The sequence below is a fragment of the Ptychodera flava genome, chromosome 7 (genome assembly GCF_041260155.1).
Source record: "Ptychodera flava strain L36383 chromosome 7, AS_Pfla_20210202, whole genome shotgun sequence".
Lineage (NCBI taxonomy): Eukaryota > Metazoa > Hemichordata > Enteropneusta > Ptychoderidae > Ptychodera > Ptychodera flava.
In genome coordinates, this window is record NC_091934.1 from 751,022 (window position 1) to 769,884 (window position 18,863).

The 18,863-nt window shown below is 35.3% G+C and overlaps 1 protein-coding gene across 16 annotated transcripts in view; it reads left to right on the forward strand.

Moving 5' to 3' along the window:
* The window catches only part of LOC139137831 (kinesin-like protein KIF1A), a 668,091-nt gene that overhangs the window by 224,207 nt on the left and 425,021 nt on the right, over positions 1-18,863 (forward strand). For all 16 annotated transcript variants that reach the window (XM_070706099.1, XM_070706106.1, XM_070706100.1 and 13 more), the window contains 2 exons: positions 6,530-6,602; positions 16,897-17,005. In XM_070706099.1, coding sequence (XP_070562200.1) covers positions 6,530-6,602; positions 16,897-17,005 — 182 coding nt within the window. The remainder of the gene's footprint in view (positions 1-6,529; positions 6,603-16,896; positions 17,006-18,863) is intronic.

The following is an 18,863-nucleotide window of genomic DNA, read 5'->3' on the forward strand; positions in this document are numbered from 1 at the left end:
CAGAAATACTGCAGCAAATTTGATAATACACGGTACATATCTTTGGCACACAGTCTCACATAAGTTTACAAAGACACTTAGCAGTGAAATCTGCAATTTTGTATTTTTTGTGCAATTTTTAGCCAAAAAATGTGTTTCTCAAAAATGACTAGTCTGATACCTTTATTTGATATTTAGTATACGGGTTCCTTTGGGCTGTCTTAGTGTGATATATTGAAGTTTGATGAAATCTTCATTTTTAGCTACTATAGACTATAGTCTATAGAAGCTATCCAGGGATGGGTATCCATCCGGCGTCCGGCGTCAGTCTGTATGTATGTATGTATGTATATATGTATGTATGTATGTATGTCTGTTTGTGAGGCGTCCGTCCACTCAAATATCTTGAGAACCGCAGTACTTACTGATTTGATATTTGTTGTGTAGATGAAAAATATGATTTTGAGAAACTAGTTTTTTTTAATTTTTTGATATTGTTGAAAATAGGCAAATTAATGCCAAAAATTAATGGTAAAAAATCTTCTTCTTCATAACCGCTGGTCAGACAGCTTTGTTATTTAGTATACAGGTCCCTAGGGACAACCCAACTTAGATTTGTTCAAATTGTGATGAAATATGCAAATCTGTATTTTTAAGGATTTTTTTAGCTCATATTTGGTTTTATATATAAATACCAAAAAGAGCTTATATGATGAGTCTGAGTGGCGTCTGTATGTCTGTATATTTGTGGGTATGTGCGGATGTATGTCCGTCACACACAAAGGCTCCCATACCGCTAAAGCTACCGTCTCAGTATTTGGTGTACAGGTAGATGTAGGGGTTGAGATGTGAATTTGTTCAAATGAACACATCAGTGTCAAAAATGTGCAAATGAGGTGAGAAAAAGGGAAATACTGCAAGTGTGCAGGAGTGGTGGCAGTGAACTGAATCAGCCCACACATCTGAATAACAGGATTTTGACCTTTAACCTATTTGTATGCAGGGTACCTATTATGTTTGGGAGTGGTAGCAGTAACTGAAACAGCTAATTGTTCATTTCCTGTCATTGTTTATGAACTGTAACATATTAACAGATCTGCTGAAACCATATGGATGTCTATTTTTGTACATCCATGGTAGAAAGATTCTCTGCTATGCATGTTGCTAAAGTTGACCTTCAGTATCTAAAGTTTCAGACCTTATTTACTTTTGTCATTCTTAATTTTCTGGTTTAAATATTTCTTGTTGTTTTTCTGGTTGTACTGTGCAGAAATTGTCATAACATCAAAGTATAATTTTCCTGCACTGAACAGATAGAAATAACACTTATTGTTGATCTTTGGTATGTACCAATTCTGATCAAATTTGAGCGACACCGTATAATTGCGGTATTTTTTTGTTCATTTTTGATCAAAATTTGACTTACATTGTATGTAATTCTTGTACTGTATAAACCCTATCAATTCTTCCTGAAAAAAATAATAAATATGATTTTAAATAATTGAATTAATTAGGAAATCATCAAAGCCAAAATAATTTTAGTGTAGAATTATCAGAAAGTTCAACTTTTTTTGACAGCTCATAGTGAAATGCTTACCATCTTGGAGGATTAAAACATGTAAAGGCAACTTTCCTGAATCCCAACTTAGACATATTCTTAACCGTCATTTATTGTGCCCTCTATGTTATAGGGATTTTACATGAAATTGATAGACAGCTACAATAATGATAAATTTTATATCAAAATAAAGCTCTCTTAAAGACCAATTGATTGAATTTTGTTTGATGAAAATCGGTTCACATGCAGAGATATGTCCTGTTGAATTTGAAAAGAAACGGCTTCCTATTTAGAAATTATGCCATGGTAGACACCTGTAGTTATCATAACAACCAGGTGACCCCATCTTGAACATTGTATGAGGAAACTAGGATTGCAATTTCTAGTGCTTTTTGCAATAACTCAAGCATTTCTTATTTAAAATTGATGAAATTTTTTGCGGATATTGCTGATGAAATATTCAATGGTTTTTAATTTTTATAAATGAAAAATGTTATTTAGAATGCTGTTTACAAGGTAAACAAATAAACAATTCCTGTAAACAATCAAATGATACCTGTGACATTGATCACTGTATGCATTATGTATTGTGAACATCAACAGAAATATGATAATCATATTCCATCGTGTTTACTTTGCATACATGAAAAAAATTATTTAGTTTTATGTTTACAAGAAAAATAAATAACAATACCCGTAAACAATCAAATGATACCTTAGAACTTGATTTAAATTTAACAAAATATTTTTTTATATTTTTTTTTTTAATTTGAACTTCGGAATTTTTTAATTGTTTTTGGTGTGATTACAACTTTAATTAAATGATTATGAAATATGTCTGATTAATGTAGATTTTAAGTTTAACAATTACAAAGAACTTTTCCAAAAAATCAAAAAAACTTCGTTCTCAACCCTTTGTCTATGCCGTAAAACAGCAACACGCATTTATAGAATGAACAACTGCATTAAGCTGGTTGCAAAATTACGCTGCCCCCGGAAATACCATAGACCCTCGAAGTCAGCGGTCGCGCGGTCCGAAATATAAACAGTAATAAAAACCAACTATTCAAAAGTCCAGAACACCATCAATGAGGAAAGAATAAATTAATAATCTACGGCCTTGTTCTTCAGAGAGAATCAAAATAGTCCCCTTCTCGGGAACTAAAGATCGAAACTAAAATTTCAGTACAGTATCTGCAAAGTGCGGTGCACGTGAGCAGTTCCAGTATAGTATCGGCAAAGTGCGGTGCACGTGCGTATGCCTACACTGCAGTGCAGGGCTGGCTTGACAACTTCACATGTACAGTGTCTATCGAAAAATATCACCCTGAAATCAAACTACTTCGAACAAGATAACGTTTGAAAGGGTAAAGTATAGAAATATATAGCTCTGGATCCTTGCGTTTGATAAGAAATCCGACAAATCTAGCTGCAAAATCGTGAACGTCGGAACTCAGCTTAGACCTCCTGACACAAAACATGCGGCGAAGCGCCGATTACTTGTATGTGATTCCTGGGAGTGCCCGGATGTAAAGTTGGGGTGAAACCATACTCGCTAAAACGGGCCTTAAGCATCATTTTTCGCATCGTCAGACTCGTAATTATTGCAGAATTACAATTAATATTTATCATAAAATTAATTTTGGGGCCGAACGTTTGAGGAAATCAAGATTTTCTATCAAAAAAACACAAACGAAACACAAAGTTTGATCACAGATTGCGTTTTTCTCTGCTGATTTTTACGTTCGACCCCTCAAAATGAAGCCCATGATCTCTACTTCCGTACCAATCCTAAAAAATAGTGATGCGATCAGAGTAAGTCATGTTGAGAGCCTATCAAAGAGGTATATGTTCGATCTCCTTCGCGGGACATTTGAGGTCACGGCACAACGCTCATAATGGACGCCAAAATCGCCGGTACGCGTGAGTTTGTAGTCGTGCTGCTTTGCCATTTATCGTAGTACAAAAGTGAAAATTTCCCAAAATGAAGTTACAATAATAATCTTCAACACTACAGTTTCATTTTCTCTGATTATTTGGTCTATTTAAGAATTAACACGAAAGTTCGGACTAGACCTGCATCGAACGCGTACGTTCAACACAAATGTCACGTGACCTAAAATCCCTATATGTTATCTAAAAGAAATTGCTCAAAATGGTTTGTCATGATAGGTTGGTCAAATTAATAGAGATAGAGAAAGTTCTAATTTCCATTTATGGTTGACTTGGTAAGGATAAAATAAAATTACTTTTTGAGGAAAAAAATAGAGTGGTCAATTAAAAGAGTGGTCAAAGTGATAGGGTTTTTATGGTAAAGCTGGGCTGTAAGATTCCTCATGTGCTATTTATAGCAATTATGCAATCTGTGTAAACAGTGCAATGAAAGTGTTACATGATGCTTTTGATGACCTTGAACTTCTTAAGTTACAAACATTTGTCTCTTCAGTGTGCTTTCTCTGAGTACGTACAGTCTCAACTTATTCAACAGAACTTACTTACAATGTTAATTTGAAAGTTAAATGTGCTTGGTTAATACTGATCAAAAGATAACCAGCTTAAGATTCTTTATAACCTGACAGATATGCTGGGTTTTTTTATGACGAAAATCTTGATTTAAGCAAGTCTTGTTTACTTTAATTAGAATGTAATTAACTCTCGTTTATTAGCTACTATAGACTAATATAGTCTATAGAAGCTATTGGGATGGGTATCTGTCTGGTGTGCACTGTCAGTATATATGTATGTATGTATGTATGTATGTATGTATGTCCGTTTGTGAGGCGTCTGTCCACTCAAATATCTTGAGAACTGCAGTACTTACTGATTTGATATTTGTTGCGTGGATAAAATATATGATTTTGAGAAAGTCTTTTTATTAATTTTTTGATATTGTTGAAAATATGCAAATTAGTGCCAAAAAAGGCGTTTTTGGTAAAAAATCTACTTCTTCATAACCACTGGTCAGACAGCTTTGTTATTTGGTATACAGGTCCCTAGGGATAACCCAACTTAGATTTGTTAAAATTGTGATGAAATATGCAAATCTGTATTTTTACGGAATTTTTTCCATTTTTGGTCAGGCCATCCTGAAATGAGCTATCAAAAATATCCACCTTCTTCATCAATACATGTGTCACAAAAGGTTATTCTCTACATAACACAGCAGAGCTCTGTCAACTGTTGAGTCGCTTGTTAGCTCATATTTGGTTTTATATATAAATACCAAAAAGAGCTTATATGATGAGTCTTAAGTGGCGTCTATGTCTGTATATTTGTGGGTATGTGCGGATGTATGTCCGTCACACACAAAGGCTCCCATACCGCTAAAGCTACCGTCTCAGTATTTGGTGTACAGGTAGATGTAGGGGTTGAGATGTGAATTTGTTCAAATGAACACATCAGTGTCAAAAATGTGCAAATGAGGTAAGAAAAAGCGAAATTCTGAAACAGGCTTGAAACAATCTTACTCCACTGACTTGAGTCATTTCCTGTCATTGTTTATGAACTGTTACATATTAACAGACCAGATCAAACCATAGACAGCAGAGGGGAGGAAGACCGTCTATGGTCAAACTGGGGGGGGGGGGGGGGGGCTAGCTGCCTTTCTGCTATGCATGTTGCTAAAGTTGACCTCCAGTACCTAAAGTTTCAGACCTTAATTACTTTTGTCATTCTTGTTTTTCTGGTTTAAATATTTCTTGTTGTTTTTAGCTCATATTTGGTTTTGTATATAAATACCAAAAAGAGCTTATATGATGAGTCTAAGTGGCGTCTGTATGTCTGTATATTTGTGGGTATGTGTGGATGTATGTCCGTCACACACAAAGGCTCCCATACCGCCAAAGCTACCATCTCAGTATTTGGTGTACAGGTAGATGTAGGGGTTGAGATGTGAATTTGTTCAAATGAACTTGTCAGTGTCAAAAATGTGCAAATGAGGTAAGAAAAAGCGAAATCCTGCAAATGTGCAGGAGTGATGGCCAGAGTCTGAAACAGGCTTGAGTCATTTCCTGTCATTGTTTATGAACTGTTACATATTAACAGACCAGATCAAACCATAGACAGTAGAGGGGGGAAGACTGTCTATGGTCCAACTAAGAGGGACTAACTTTTTCTGCTATGCATGTTGCTAAAGTTGAACTCCAGTACCTAAAGTTTCAGACCTTATTTACTATTGTCATTCTTGTTTTTGCTGGTTTAAATCTTTCTTGTTGTTTTTCTGGTTGTACTGTGCAGAAATCATTGTCATAACATCAGCGTAGAATTTACCTGCACTGAACAGATAGAAACAATATGTATTGTTGATCTTTGGTACCCATACTGGTATATACCAATTCTGATCAAATGTGAGCGACACCGAATAATTGCGGTATTTTTTTTTCAAAACCGCTGGTCAGACAGCTTTAATATTTGGTTTACAGGTCCCTAGTATGACCTTAGTGAGATAATTTCATACAGTCTATAGTAGCTTCAGGGACTTTGGCCCTATGTTTTGTATTTTTGGTTCAATTTTTGCCATTTTTAGTCAAAATCTTTGTTTCTCAAAAGTTACTCATCTGATAGCTTTGATATTTGGTATACAGGTTTCTAGGGTTGATCTTAATATAATATATTGAAATTATGATAAAATCTTAAATTTTGAATTTTTGGAGCTAATTTTGCAATTTTTGCTTAGGCTTTCATGAAATGAGCTATCAAAGATTTCCACCCTCGTCATCAACACATGTGTCACAAAAAGTTATTCTCTACATTACACAGTGGAGCTCTGTCAACTGTTTGGTCGCTTGGTTTTTCAAAACCGCTGGTCAGACAGCTTTAATATACCGGTATGGTATACAGGTCCCTAGGATGATCTTTGTGAGACAATTTCATACTTAATTTGTTATCCATGTCTATAGTAGCTTCAGGGACATTGGCCCTATGTCTTTATCATTTTAGTTTTCTCATAAATGACTTGCCTGAATCCCAAGAAATTTCCCATTTGTCTTGTAGACTTCTTGCCATGGAGTTGCAGTATAAGAAAGAAAAGGAAGAGGCTGAGCAGCTGTTAGAAGAACAGAGAAAAGTAAGTTCCCTCTACACTATATTTAAATTGGTTGTTTGAATAGAAGGAAAGGATTTATTATTGTGTGAAAAAGCTTCAAGCAAAGTCTTCTTCTCCACCACAGATAAATGACAGAAGTTTTGTTCTCACTAAATACTTCAAAGACAAAAATGATAACAACAAACAACAAAGAGCTGAAATGATAAATTCGCCCGCAGTAAATATTTCCTGCATGGAAATATGACTTCGAAATATGTTTATAGACTAAAAAGAATCTTGATTTTTAAAAGCGGTAATATCACTATGTACAGTTAGCTCTGCTGTCACTGATGCATAGCTATAATTGGTTTCTTCTCCATCACCATCTCACCTCCTTAGTCAATATCATTGAATGTTTGAGAAGTGTTATTTGCTTTGACATATCTTTCATGGCAAGTTCAAATCTACGAACAATTAATTGAATACTATCAAAAGGGACACATCAGTATTCAGCCTTGCAACTACATTAGACTTTCTCCCCAACATCACAAGTGCACTACCAAAACTTGATGCATCTAAATAAGTCATTCTTCCATGTTTTCACTCTGTCCGGGGGACTTACACAGTGTTGTCCCTAGATGCCGGGAGCTGGGTGAATTTCCCAGCTGTTTTGCCTTTTTTCTTGCCTACTTTTCACTATCAAAATAATTCTATGGCTGGCCGCAACGCCATCACGTAAACAGAAATATCAGATCAGCGGTTCTGTGATCAATTTCCCAATGTGTGTGTACACATGTGATACGTACAGAATAACAGTTTCTGAATACTCATAGTACGGGGGTCATTTGAATGTGTTGCCTTGTGTGATTGGGTGATGGATGCATACTAGCCTTTCCTATCAAATAACAGACATCACCATTGGTTAGAATGTCTCATGGAAAAGTAGGTTAACCTTTCAAGTAATCTTTGCAATAATGGCTGCCTAGAGGAGGATAGTGATGATGCGGGTGGAAGATTTCTTTTCAAAGGACGCTCAATCAAAAAGTGTCAACTTGTTGGCTTGAAACACTTCATTTCTTTTATGACTAGGAAATAGAAATATTTTAAATTGGCTGAGCTAGAAAAGCATGCATTCAATAAATTCATTTCATGGGACATTAGAGGTGATCAAACTGTGGATTGGACTTGCCGATGCGGAACACCATATAAACCGCGAGCAACAAAACATCCTTACCAGCACAAGAATGTTTTACATTGTTATAATTTTTGTATTTCCATCATTTAATTTACTTATGTGACATCAGATAGATCATGATATGGTGCTGGTATGTAGGCACATTTTCGACAAAGTTTTTTCTCAGGCAGTAATTATAGTAGGATCAGTTCTGTGCCAGCCAGCTGACTCATCTGTCATGTGTAGCACCATGGAAATAAACATCCATTATAGTATCTACTGAGAGGTAAGGCTATATGACAAATCCCCCCAAAATTAAATAGATCTTGTTCAGCCTGACATCGTCAATCTGAATCTGAAACTTCGAAACTAGACAAAACTAAAGATTTGTCAAATCATACTAAACATTTGTCAAATCACAGGGACATAGCCAATATATTTATTTGAGACCACTTCATTGATCTTGCTCAGCCTGACCTCATCAGTGTGACTTAATTTAATACAATACTAGGTGATATTAGACATGTCAAATCACAGGTTAATATTCAATAAAATAGAGATATCACCTCTTCACATATCCGACTTAGCAATTCTACAGTGGATTTCACTCCAGTGCCACGATTTGGTACGTGATACACACACATTGTACAAATGATAGAAATGATTTGCTTGGGTGTCACTTATTGATTATGCAGTAAACCAGCGTGGGGCAACCTCTCTGTCTAGACCGAGAGCCCAACAATTACACTTTATCTAAACTATAGCTGCTGTTTTTAAAGTTTCAGTTGAAGGCTAAAACAACAAAATGTGTGGTGTTTTTAGTTTTAGCTGAGAAAACCTCTTCAGTTCTTCCAACTCTCAGCTGAAATTATAAAAATAGTTGAAATTTAGATCAAGTGAATCAACTTTTTCTCTCTCAGTCCAGTCAGAGCAGCTGCCCCATGCTGGTTTTCTGTAATTAACCCTTTGAGTGCTGTAATTTTTTCCCGCCAAAATTTTATTGCAAAATGTTACAATTTTTTATGAACTATTCTGTAATTTTTTGACAATTTTGCAGCAAATTTACATCACATTTCATTGGCTACAGTTTTTTCTCAAAATTTTGGCAAAAATCTGAGAAAAATTGATTGGGGTTTATTTTATAAAGGTGACAAAAATTGACTTTGGCGCTCAAAGGGTTAATCAATGAGTGGGTGACTTTGAAATGTTTCGTAATACCCAAGCTAATCGTTTGTTTTGTTCATGTAGTGTGTCCCTGTAACACACTGAGTTGTGGTGCCAAGTGAAAGCCACTGTAATTTCAATAATTGATAGTCCAGTAGCTGTAAATATCCAATACCATACAAAATTTCAATGTTGCGATGTCCTTATGTCTACTGTCTTTGTTGTTGTCGTGAGATACCATACTTTGGAGAATTAAAGCAAGTACATGACCATACTGCCATATAGGCAGCTTGTCTGACAAGAAAACATGAGGTACAACAAAGGTATACCTCTATGGTAGTATGAAGCATTGCCTTTCCACAGTTTGTGGAGGGACAGTGTCATAAGTTGTTGTAGAGGGACTGTGGTGCAATTCATAACAAAATCTAAGAAAGTCATGTCTATGTGATGTGCAATGATGACCAGTTGTTTTTGCAAACTGAGCAAGCTAAAGAATTGAATCCAGGACTATCTCTATCAATTTTAGGCTACTGATTTTCAGAGCATCTAGCTATAGGTCTATAAATAACATTAAAAATTTTTGAGATAGACTCAAGTCAATGGGGTCTTCTCATGAACGCCCTTGAACCAGAAATGTGACCTTTATTTTTTATGCACTCAGTTGTTAAATGATTCATATATATATAATATTATGTATCAAAATTTACAATTTGATGTGACTTAACAAGTTTCGTGGTTGGTAGCTATCTGACATTTGGTGGTCACAGATAAACATGACTTGAATGATTCCAATTTGTTGAGATGGTGAAAGCCCTTCGTGGAGTGACTTACTACATGTAGTCTTAGAAACACCCACAGCGAGCAGTGCATTGCCTGCTCTTCTCTGAAAGAACCACTGTTTTCAATAGCAATGATGCAGTGTCTTTGCAATATGACTGATATTCGAGGAGGCTTGATATTCCCATCAAACTTCCCATAATAACTCTCATGTGCCATGGCTAGTGTCATTGAGGCTGAGGATCAGATGTCTGAATCTCTCGTGATAAGAAATGTTTACAGAGCGACTGATCGGATCCCCTATGAGGTTTAAAAAAGTACACGTGTAACCGTGACTACTGACAAAAAGCGTGCACTTAATTAGGTGTGAAATCGTGACCACAGTCCAACACACTAGTGCACTACCGTACACACAACAACAAGCTACCAAAATATGAACAAGGTCTGGAGTTGCCATTCCACCTCATTATTACTTCTCAACATACATTGCCTTGTTCAAAATCTGTATACAAAAATTTGAATTACACCATGACATTTGTAGATAAATGTAGTAGAGATCAAGTTGAAAATTGTCCACAGTCTAACACACATCATTTTGATCCACAACTAGAAATGGGACCGGCTGAGGATTATGTTAACATAAAAACCAATTCAGTAGTATTCTCGCCGCAAAATCTTCAGTTTGGCGTTATGTCACATGAAGTTTGGCAATTTTAAAAACATGTGACTTTGAAGACATGTCTAGCCAAATTCTTGGAAGAGATAAATTAATATTGACATGATGTAAATATCAGGCACTCTGGCACCCGAGGCTGGGCGGCTCAGCTGGGTATTTCTGTGACCGAGTGATCAGCTACACTTCAGCAATATAAAGCACAGTATTCATTGTTTCATGACTGCGAAATTCTCAAAGAAGCTAAAATATTTTAGGGGAGACTTAGTCGGGCAGAAGGGAACAGATGACGTCACAGTATGAAATTTCTTTGTTACACGTTGTGTCACTGTTACTGGCATCGCCGTCTGTATTATATGTCAACCTATCATTCAGTCAATCACTATGTAAACTTTTTAGGAATAAGTTAGATATCTCCTAACGTTACTAATTATAGAGTCACACATACACGAGATGTAGTACTTGAATTGTTTTTATTTACAATCATTTTTGTAAAGCAGCTGAATCAGTGTTCAGTCCTGTAACCTCCACAAATGTAATAATCTCCACAAATGTAATATCAACCACAATTGTAATAAAATGCACCCATAAATGTAATATCGCCCATAAATGTAACAAAAATCAACCATAAATGTAATAAAAACACCAACCACAAATGGTAACCATAAATGTAATAAAAAAATCACCCATAAATGTAATACTTGTCAACCATAAATGTAATAAATCTATTTTCTCGTTGCAATTGAGGAATTAGCCCTTAAATATTGATCTATGTAATAAGGAAAGCAACTCCACACATTTTTCATTTCTTAATTGTTTGCGTTTAGTGTGTTTTGAAAGTGTATTTTACGTTTCCCTGTTTTGTGTACAGAACTGACTGGCCATGGCTAGGCACAGCTGTAATCTGAGTGTCAGTGCAGTCTCTACTCCAGAGTGGGGAAGACTGTATAACACTACGATCCTTTAACGCCGTTTTTTCGAAAATTGCCGTACTTTCTTAATCAATCTCCTCAAATTCGTCTTCAGTGGATAAATTGTGTGGAATAATCGATAGATTGTCTGTATTCCTATGTTGTCCCACTTCAAGTTTGTTCGTTCACTAGGGATGCCAGGATGTCTAATTTTGTTCTACTGTGTTCAAGGTAGTGTTCGTATTGTTTTTTACTGGATTGAAATATATCTTCTCGTCAACATGTTTTGTATCGTAAGTTTCTGTTATAAGGTTTATATTTCTCTGTTATTTGTTCTGAGTCATCTGTCGTAAACTTTGTGTGGTATCACTGGTTGACGAGTTATTTTGATGCTTCCTTATTATGTAATTATCAGTGTCTAGAACTGCTGGTCCACTTCCATTATCTAACGGTTTGATCAGTACCTCGCCATTTTCTGATAGCGTTCTCAAAATATTCTATTCTGTGTTTCGGAAAGGAAACTAGTTTCAGGAAAGTATGCAATAACATTACACTAGTCTTATTAAAGTTATTATTTACTCAGGGCATTGATAAACAAATGGTCACATATGCAAGTTCAAGTTTATTACATTTATGGTTGAGTTTTATTACATTTATGGTTAATTTGTTTATTACATTTGTGGTTGCGGGTTGTTACATTAATGGTTGACTATTTTATTACATCTGTGGTTGATTTTATTACAATTGTGGTTGATATTACATTTGTGGAGATTATTACATTTGTGGAGGTTACAAGTCCTGGTGGATGTAAACACGGCCATACTTCTCCGGGGCCCGCATTATCTTGACATGTTTTGGGCAACCTGTCACAGTCTTGCTGCTATTCTTGCTCTTGTCCACAGTTGATGATGATACACGTGAACGCTTTCTGGTGATAATTGTCGTACTGGTACGGCATTGCAATCACATAATCAATGTAGTAGCTCCAGGAATTAAATTCTATCTTACTGTACATCTGGCTTCCGAACCGTGTTTATTCGACACAAAGTCACAAGCCCAAGGCACGGCATGCGAGGCACTCGAAAATGTGCATCACAGAAAACACTTGTCTGAATGCCTCTTTTCCGACCCTTTCTTGTAATTTTAGCAAATAGCCGCTAATACGATATCCTAAAATGCGTGTTAAACTGGGAATGGCTACGTTTACTTCAGCCACCAAGAGGGTAACTTCTCATCATGTTGAAGCCACAGCACGGCAGCGTTAAGCATCGACTATGGCCATGGTGAACACGCTCTCTCATATATTCAATTAGTTACGTCATTTCCTTAGGCAATGCCTCCGATTTCCGAAACGACCCGAACGGCAGCCAACTTCAAAATCGCACAACATATTGCATTTTTAGCTCACATTTGGTTATACCAATTGAGTTTATCGTATAAGCTGAAGTCGATGGCGTCTGTATGTATGTGTGTATGTATGTATGTATGTATGTATGTATGTATGTATGTACGTACAGTATGTCCGTCAACATCAAAAACACGCAAACCGCTGCGCGTTTCAGCTTTGTATTTGGTGTGTGGATGCATCCTGGGCTATAGATGGGATTTTGTTCAAATGAAGTCTGCATTGCCAAAATTATGCAAATGAGCTTACAAAATGTGAAAATGGTCAAGAATTAATATCTTGAGAACTGCTGTTTTGATTGCTTTGAAAATTTGTGTGCAAGTACCTCAGGTGAACCTTATACAGTTTTATGAATATTGTGAATTTATCCTTAATTTTGTATTTTTACTGAATTTTTTGGTGATTTTTCTCATTTTCAGTAAAAATTCTTCCTCTCTGAAACCGCCAGCTCAATCGCTGTCAAATTTGGGTTGGATCTTTGCAAGGGTGTTACTTTTCTAATTTGTTGAAATTATGACAAAATTGGGAAAATTACTGTTTTGGAGCAATATTGTCATTTTTGGTTAAAAAATCTTAAACAGTATTTTCTTTTTAAAACTCCTGGACGGACAGCCTTTATACTTGGTACACAGATGTACGGAGATGACAATAGTTAGATATGTGGAAATTGTCCTGAAATATAAAAATTTGTATTTTTAAGACAATATTGTCATTTTTGGTCAAGAAAACTTGTTCTCAAAATTACTTGTTTGATAGCTTTGTAATTTGGTATAAAGTCCCGAGGGATGTTATAAGATAAATTATCTGCTCAAAGTGTTGGGAAACCCCAGATTTGTATATTTTAGGTAATTTTCTCAGTTTGTGACCTTAAATGACCTACACCAACCCAGGATATGTTGTGAGACAGTTTTGAAGGCTGTGAACATAATTTTGTCATATTTGGTATCATTTGTAGGAAAATTTGATCCAGAAAACAAAGCTACTGTGAATTTTTCCATTGCGGACCAATTTTTGCAACTTTTCTATGTAAGACATACAAGAACTGATGAGAAATTTGGATCCAGGATAATTCCAGATGTTGTAATCACCGCCCACAGTGGAAGGCATTTCACCATCTGTAACTAACTTAAGTGCTGTTTACATTAGAATGATAACACTCAATTTGTATTTACAACCTCAATTTGTATTTACAACCTCAAGGTTGTAAATACCAAGGAATGGAACATTTGATATTCAGGAGGGGTAGGGTCTAGAAGATTGACGAGGTAGCATTACTTTTTTACCAGATCCCTTGTACATTTTTTTACCCACTCCCACCTTTTCTTTTTGTCAAACCTTCTCTGTCTATTTTTTGTTGTTGACATTTGCTTATGCATTTAGGATCTGCTTGTCCCATCGCTATAGAAGTTGATATGCATGTTCCTAAAGATGACCTCCAGTACCTAAGTTGGAGACCTTATTTGCTTTTGTCATTCTTGTTTTTTCTGCTTTAAATATTTCTCGAATGGACCAATTCAAACCGAATGTGAGCACACTGTCCTTGACGGTATTTTTATAATATTTAATTGTGTCATTTCCTTGGGGTGATGCATTTATTTGATAAAGTAGGGATGGCAAAATCATATAGCATGGCTCATTTTAAGCAAAACTTTGAATTTATGCGGGACTTACTCTTTAAAGGACTCATTAACAAGTTGGGACTTTGTCATCAATGATGACTTGTTAACTTTTGTTTATATAATTATTATTAGCTGTTGATATTTATTAGTAGCAAGTTGATATTTTTAGGTTTGCCTGTTGGTATCTCTCATATGCCATATGTGTATAACAACTGGGAGGTTATATGGTGTAAAAATGTGTATAATGTGTGTGTGTATATGTGTGTGTGTCTACACAGTGATAACGTGAGAACAGCTGCACCTGTTCAGCTTATTTTTGGGGCAGTGATTTCATGTTTGATGTAGATGTCCCATTCATCAAATGAATATGTGAGCATTGTAAATATGCTAATGAGGTAGAAAAACCCTGAAAATGGTCAAAAATCAAGAATTCAGGAACTACTCACCTGATCATTGTCATACTTAGATTTTAGGTACCGTAGGCCATGCACATGTACCTGACTTATTTTATGCTAAGATTGGCTGCTTTCCTTTCTTTCAAAGAATTGTTTCCTTTCTTTTGCCATTTTTGTCACAAAAACCTTGTTCTCTGAAACTAATGGTCCAAGTTGCTTCAAAATTTCTTTTGCAGGTTCCTTGGGATGACTCAAAAAGGATAGATTGAAATTATTGTGAAATTTGCAAATTTATATGGGAGATTTCTGCCATTTTTTGTCAAAAAATTTATTCTAACTTCTTATCCCATTACTTTCAAATTTAGATGTGCAAGCCCTTATGAGGTGAAGTATTTCATAACCAATGAGATATAAATTGATTTCCTGTTGAATTTCTCTTGGTAACCATTCTGTCAGAATGGATTTGTGTAAAATGGGAGCACAGTGTCGTTGACACTATTTTTCACATTTTTAGCTCACATTTGGTATACCAATGTGAGATTATCGTATAAGCTGAAGTCTGTGGCGTCTGTATGTATGTGTGTATGTATGTACCGGTATGTATGTATGTATGTATGTATGTATGTATGTATGGTCAAAAAGTCATTGTCTCCCAAAGATTTTTGTTGGATTACGTTGACACTTGATATGCATGATCCTATGGTTGACCTCTGTAAGATTTGTTCAAATTGTTGTGAAATTTTCATTCTCTATTTTTTGGGCAATTTTTTCACATCTTAGGTCAAAAAATCATTTTTTCAGGATTAAATATTATGATCATTGCTTTGTGACAATGTCAGTGTAAATTGTGAGTTAGAATTTTACATGTTTGTGATATTTTTACAGAAACACAACGAAGACCTCCAAGCCAATAATAAGTTGTTTTCTATCTATCTATCTATCTAGAAAATTTGTATAGCGCCTAATATCCAAAGTTAAACAATGCTCAGTGGCGCTTAGAGTTACAATGAAAATGCTCTCTGGAAGATGTAAGTTTTTAAGCGTCTTTTGAAAATGTTGACATTAGGAGAGGTTTTTATGTCCAGGGGCAAAGAGTTCCAAAGGACAGGAGCTGCTACAGAGAAGGAGCGGCGACCATAGGTAGTCAGATTCCATCTAGGTGTGTGCAGAAGGCATTTATCAGATGAACGAAGAACACGTGATGAGGCACAAGGTGTTATTAAATTCCTGAGATATTGTGGAGCTTGTCCATTTAGGGCTTTGTAAGTAATCAGCAAAAGTTTGTATACAATGCGATGATGTACTGGAAGCCAGTGAAGTTGCATAAGTATGGGGATAATGTGGTCGGATTTCCTGGTCTTTGTAACAATTCTAGCTGCTGTGTTTTGGGCACGTTGTAACCGCTGTAATTATGACCGCTTAAATATTGCTTGACGAATTACCAAATATTGTCTACATGAATCCCATGTAATGAAATATCACAAGAGGACATCTTTACCTTGGTATGGTAAATTGTATCACTAAATTTAATGTACCAGGCTGCATTGTATGTGTGTATGTTTGTGTCAAGTGCAACAGTTGTCAACCTTTACATAATTGGCCTCAGTGTTTGATGGACTATAAATCAAAATATGTTCAAATGCACTTGACATTATGGTTATTACAAGCATAAAGGCCCATAGAAGGATGTAAACTCGCTCTGACCTGCTTCATCGAACCAGATATGAGCCATGTATCATTGACACTATGTTTTGTCTAAAAAAAATTTTCTCTTTTACCATTGATGTGATAGCTATCAAATTTGAGAAGTTGTTTGTAGAGATGAGCCCATTCAGATGTTTACAACCTAAGACAGAATTTTAATTTATGACCATTTGGGCAAGTTGTCTTAATTTTGGTTAAACACTCAATTTCTCTGAAACCAATCATCTGATATATGCATACATATGCATATGAGCATATTCAGTTGTAGGATATATGTACAGCTAAGCATATTCAATGCACGTCTGATTTGGCGTTACTGACTGGTAAGGCAATATTTCTGTCTCAGCATAAAATTTTACATTCTTTCAGCAACTTTATGTAAAAGGATATAGTGATTTGATAATGCACATTGTGGTGGTGCAGAGTGGTGGCATACATTGAAATGTGCTGGCACAGTTGGTCGGCACAGATCGTCAGTTACTGGCTTCTAATATACCTTGTTTGTTTGTTACAGGACTTTGAAAGTAAATTACAAGCTCTCCAGAAACAAGTAGAACTCCACTCTCTTCTTTCTGGTAGCAATACTCCAGAAGGTCAAAGCAGTGATGAAGATAATCTGGAAAGTAAGTTATACACCATTGTATTTCTTACAATTACATTCTGGTACATTTATAACTTTTCCTGTTATGTACTTTCAGTTCTGTTTGTTTTAAGCTGCTACATGGTTGTTATTTCTGAAAGTTTTGGCAAAAGATAACAGAATGTTCTTCCCATTGTGACCAGTGGCGACCAAGTGCAATAATTTTACCCTGCAAACATTGGAATGATCTGCTCTTCATTGGAAAAGGATGATTCCAGTTTTGTTGGGATATGTCTCCAGGTTTCTATAATAAACCAGTACTATTGTATGAAGTGTGGGAATAAAATCAGACATGAATATCTTAAAAACAATTCTTTAATACATTAAATATTTCCAAACTGTGAGAAACATAAAACAAAATGCAACTCCTTAATTGCCTTGAAACCAATGAATTCATCATTTCCATGAATTTTGATCACTCCATTTTGAAGGGACTTTAGGATCATATTTTTTGTATTTGTTATTTATCCCTTCTTATCAGTCACATATATGATGAAGTGAAAACAATCTTGTTAGGTTATACTTAAACCTGAGTGGATGGCTTGTGTATTTCTAATGCCATCTCCCCCTAACACATGGATCTCTCTTTTGCTGCCCATTACAACACTACTTTGCAGAAAACAATTCAGTTTCATAGATATCACATCTTCAAAAAGTATATAATCTCATTTATTGGAAATTAATTTTATCATGTCTCTGATACCTTCCAAACATTTTCAAAACTGCCGTTTCTCAGATACATTAAGCTTCTCTTCATGTACATATCAAAGTGGAATAGAATAAGATGTATTTACAATATGACTCTCACATTATTATTTTTATTTATCATGATCCCTGTAATTGCCAAAGTCTCAGTGCCTGTGTCACTTTACAGTATCTCATAAAAGATATGCCTCTTTGTCCATTATATCATAAATCATATTTTGTCTGTGATATTTATACGTCATCTTGTAAAATGTAGTCACAAATGTTGATACAAGTTATATATCCATCCAAAGTGAAGTTAATACCAAATGTAATTACTACACCTCTTTGTGAAACTGATTGTTTTCATCAAAAGTCAGATTTCTTCTTTTTCTGTATATTTTTGAATATCATAGATTATCTTTTCAGTTCCTGTACATAATGCTACTTAAGAACAATCTGGACTCTGTAAACAGATTTCCTGTTTTCTGGCAATCTGAAGAGATGTCTGATAAGAATTTCTGAATACGCCTCCACAAATGTCAGAATATATGCATAAGATGAAAACAGGAATAATCTGAAGAATTGTAAAAGATGCAGGTACTGAGACTACTGTATATAAGGAGTACATTTTCCATAAACTGTTCAAGAATTTACCATGACTGCATGTAATTGTCACATTTTTACATCAATATAAAGCTATCAATATCATTTGTCTTTTGTGATAGTCTGTAACTTAGATAGCCAACATGGAGCTGTTTGATTTGTTACAGATCATCAATGTATTTAAATTCTTATTAATAGTATTGTGTGTTGATGTACCGGTATTTGCAGGTGTATTTCACTATGTTATTATCCAAATGTTTTTAAAATGTGGGTATTGTGCAGATAAGCATTCTCCTGAGCCATTTTGTGTCTTTGGTGTGTGACTCCACTTATGAGAGATACATTCATGTCAAATTCCTGTAAAACTTTGCCAATTCAACTAACAAGGAATGATTGTACAAAGCATATCTGGTCATGTGTCATCAAAGATTTCATCACTGATAATGCCCTCAAATTAATAAATTTTCAATTTTTAGGGGAGCTTTGTAAAACAAAGTATTCACCCATTCACATTTTTTCCTGTATGTAAACTGAATTGAACATTTTGGAAC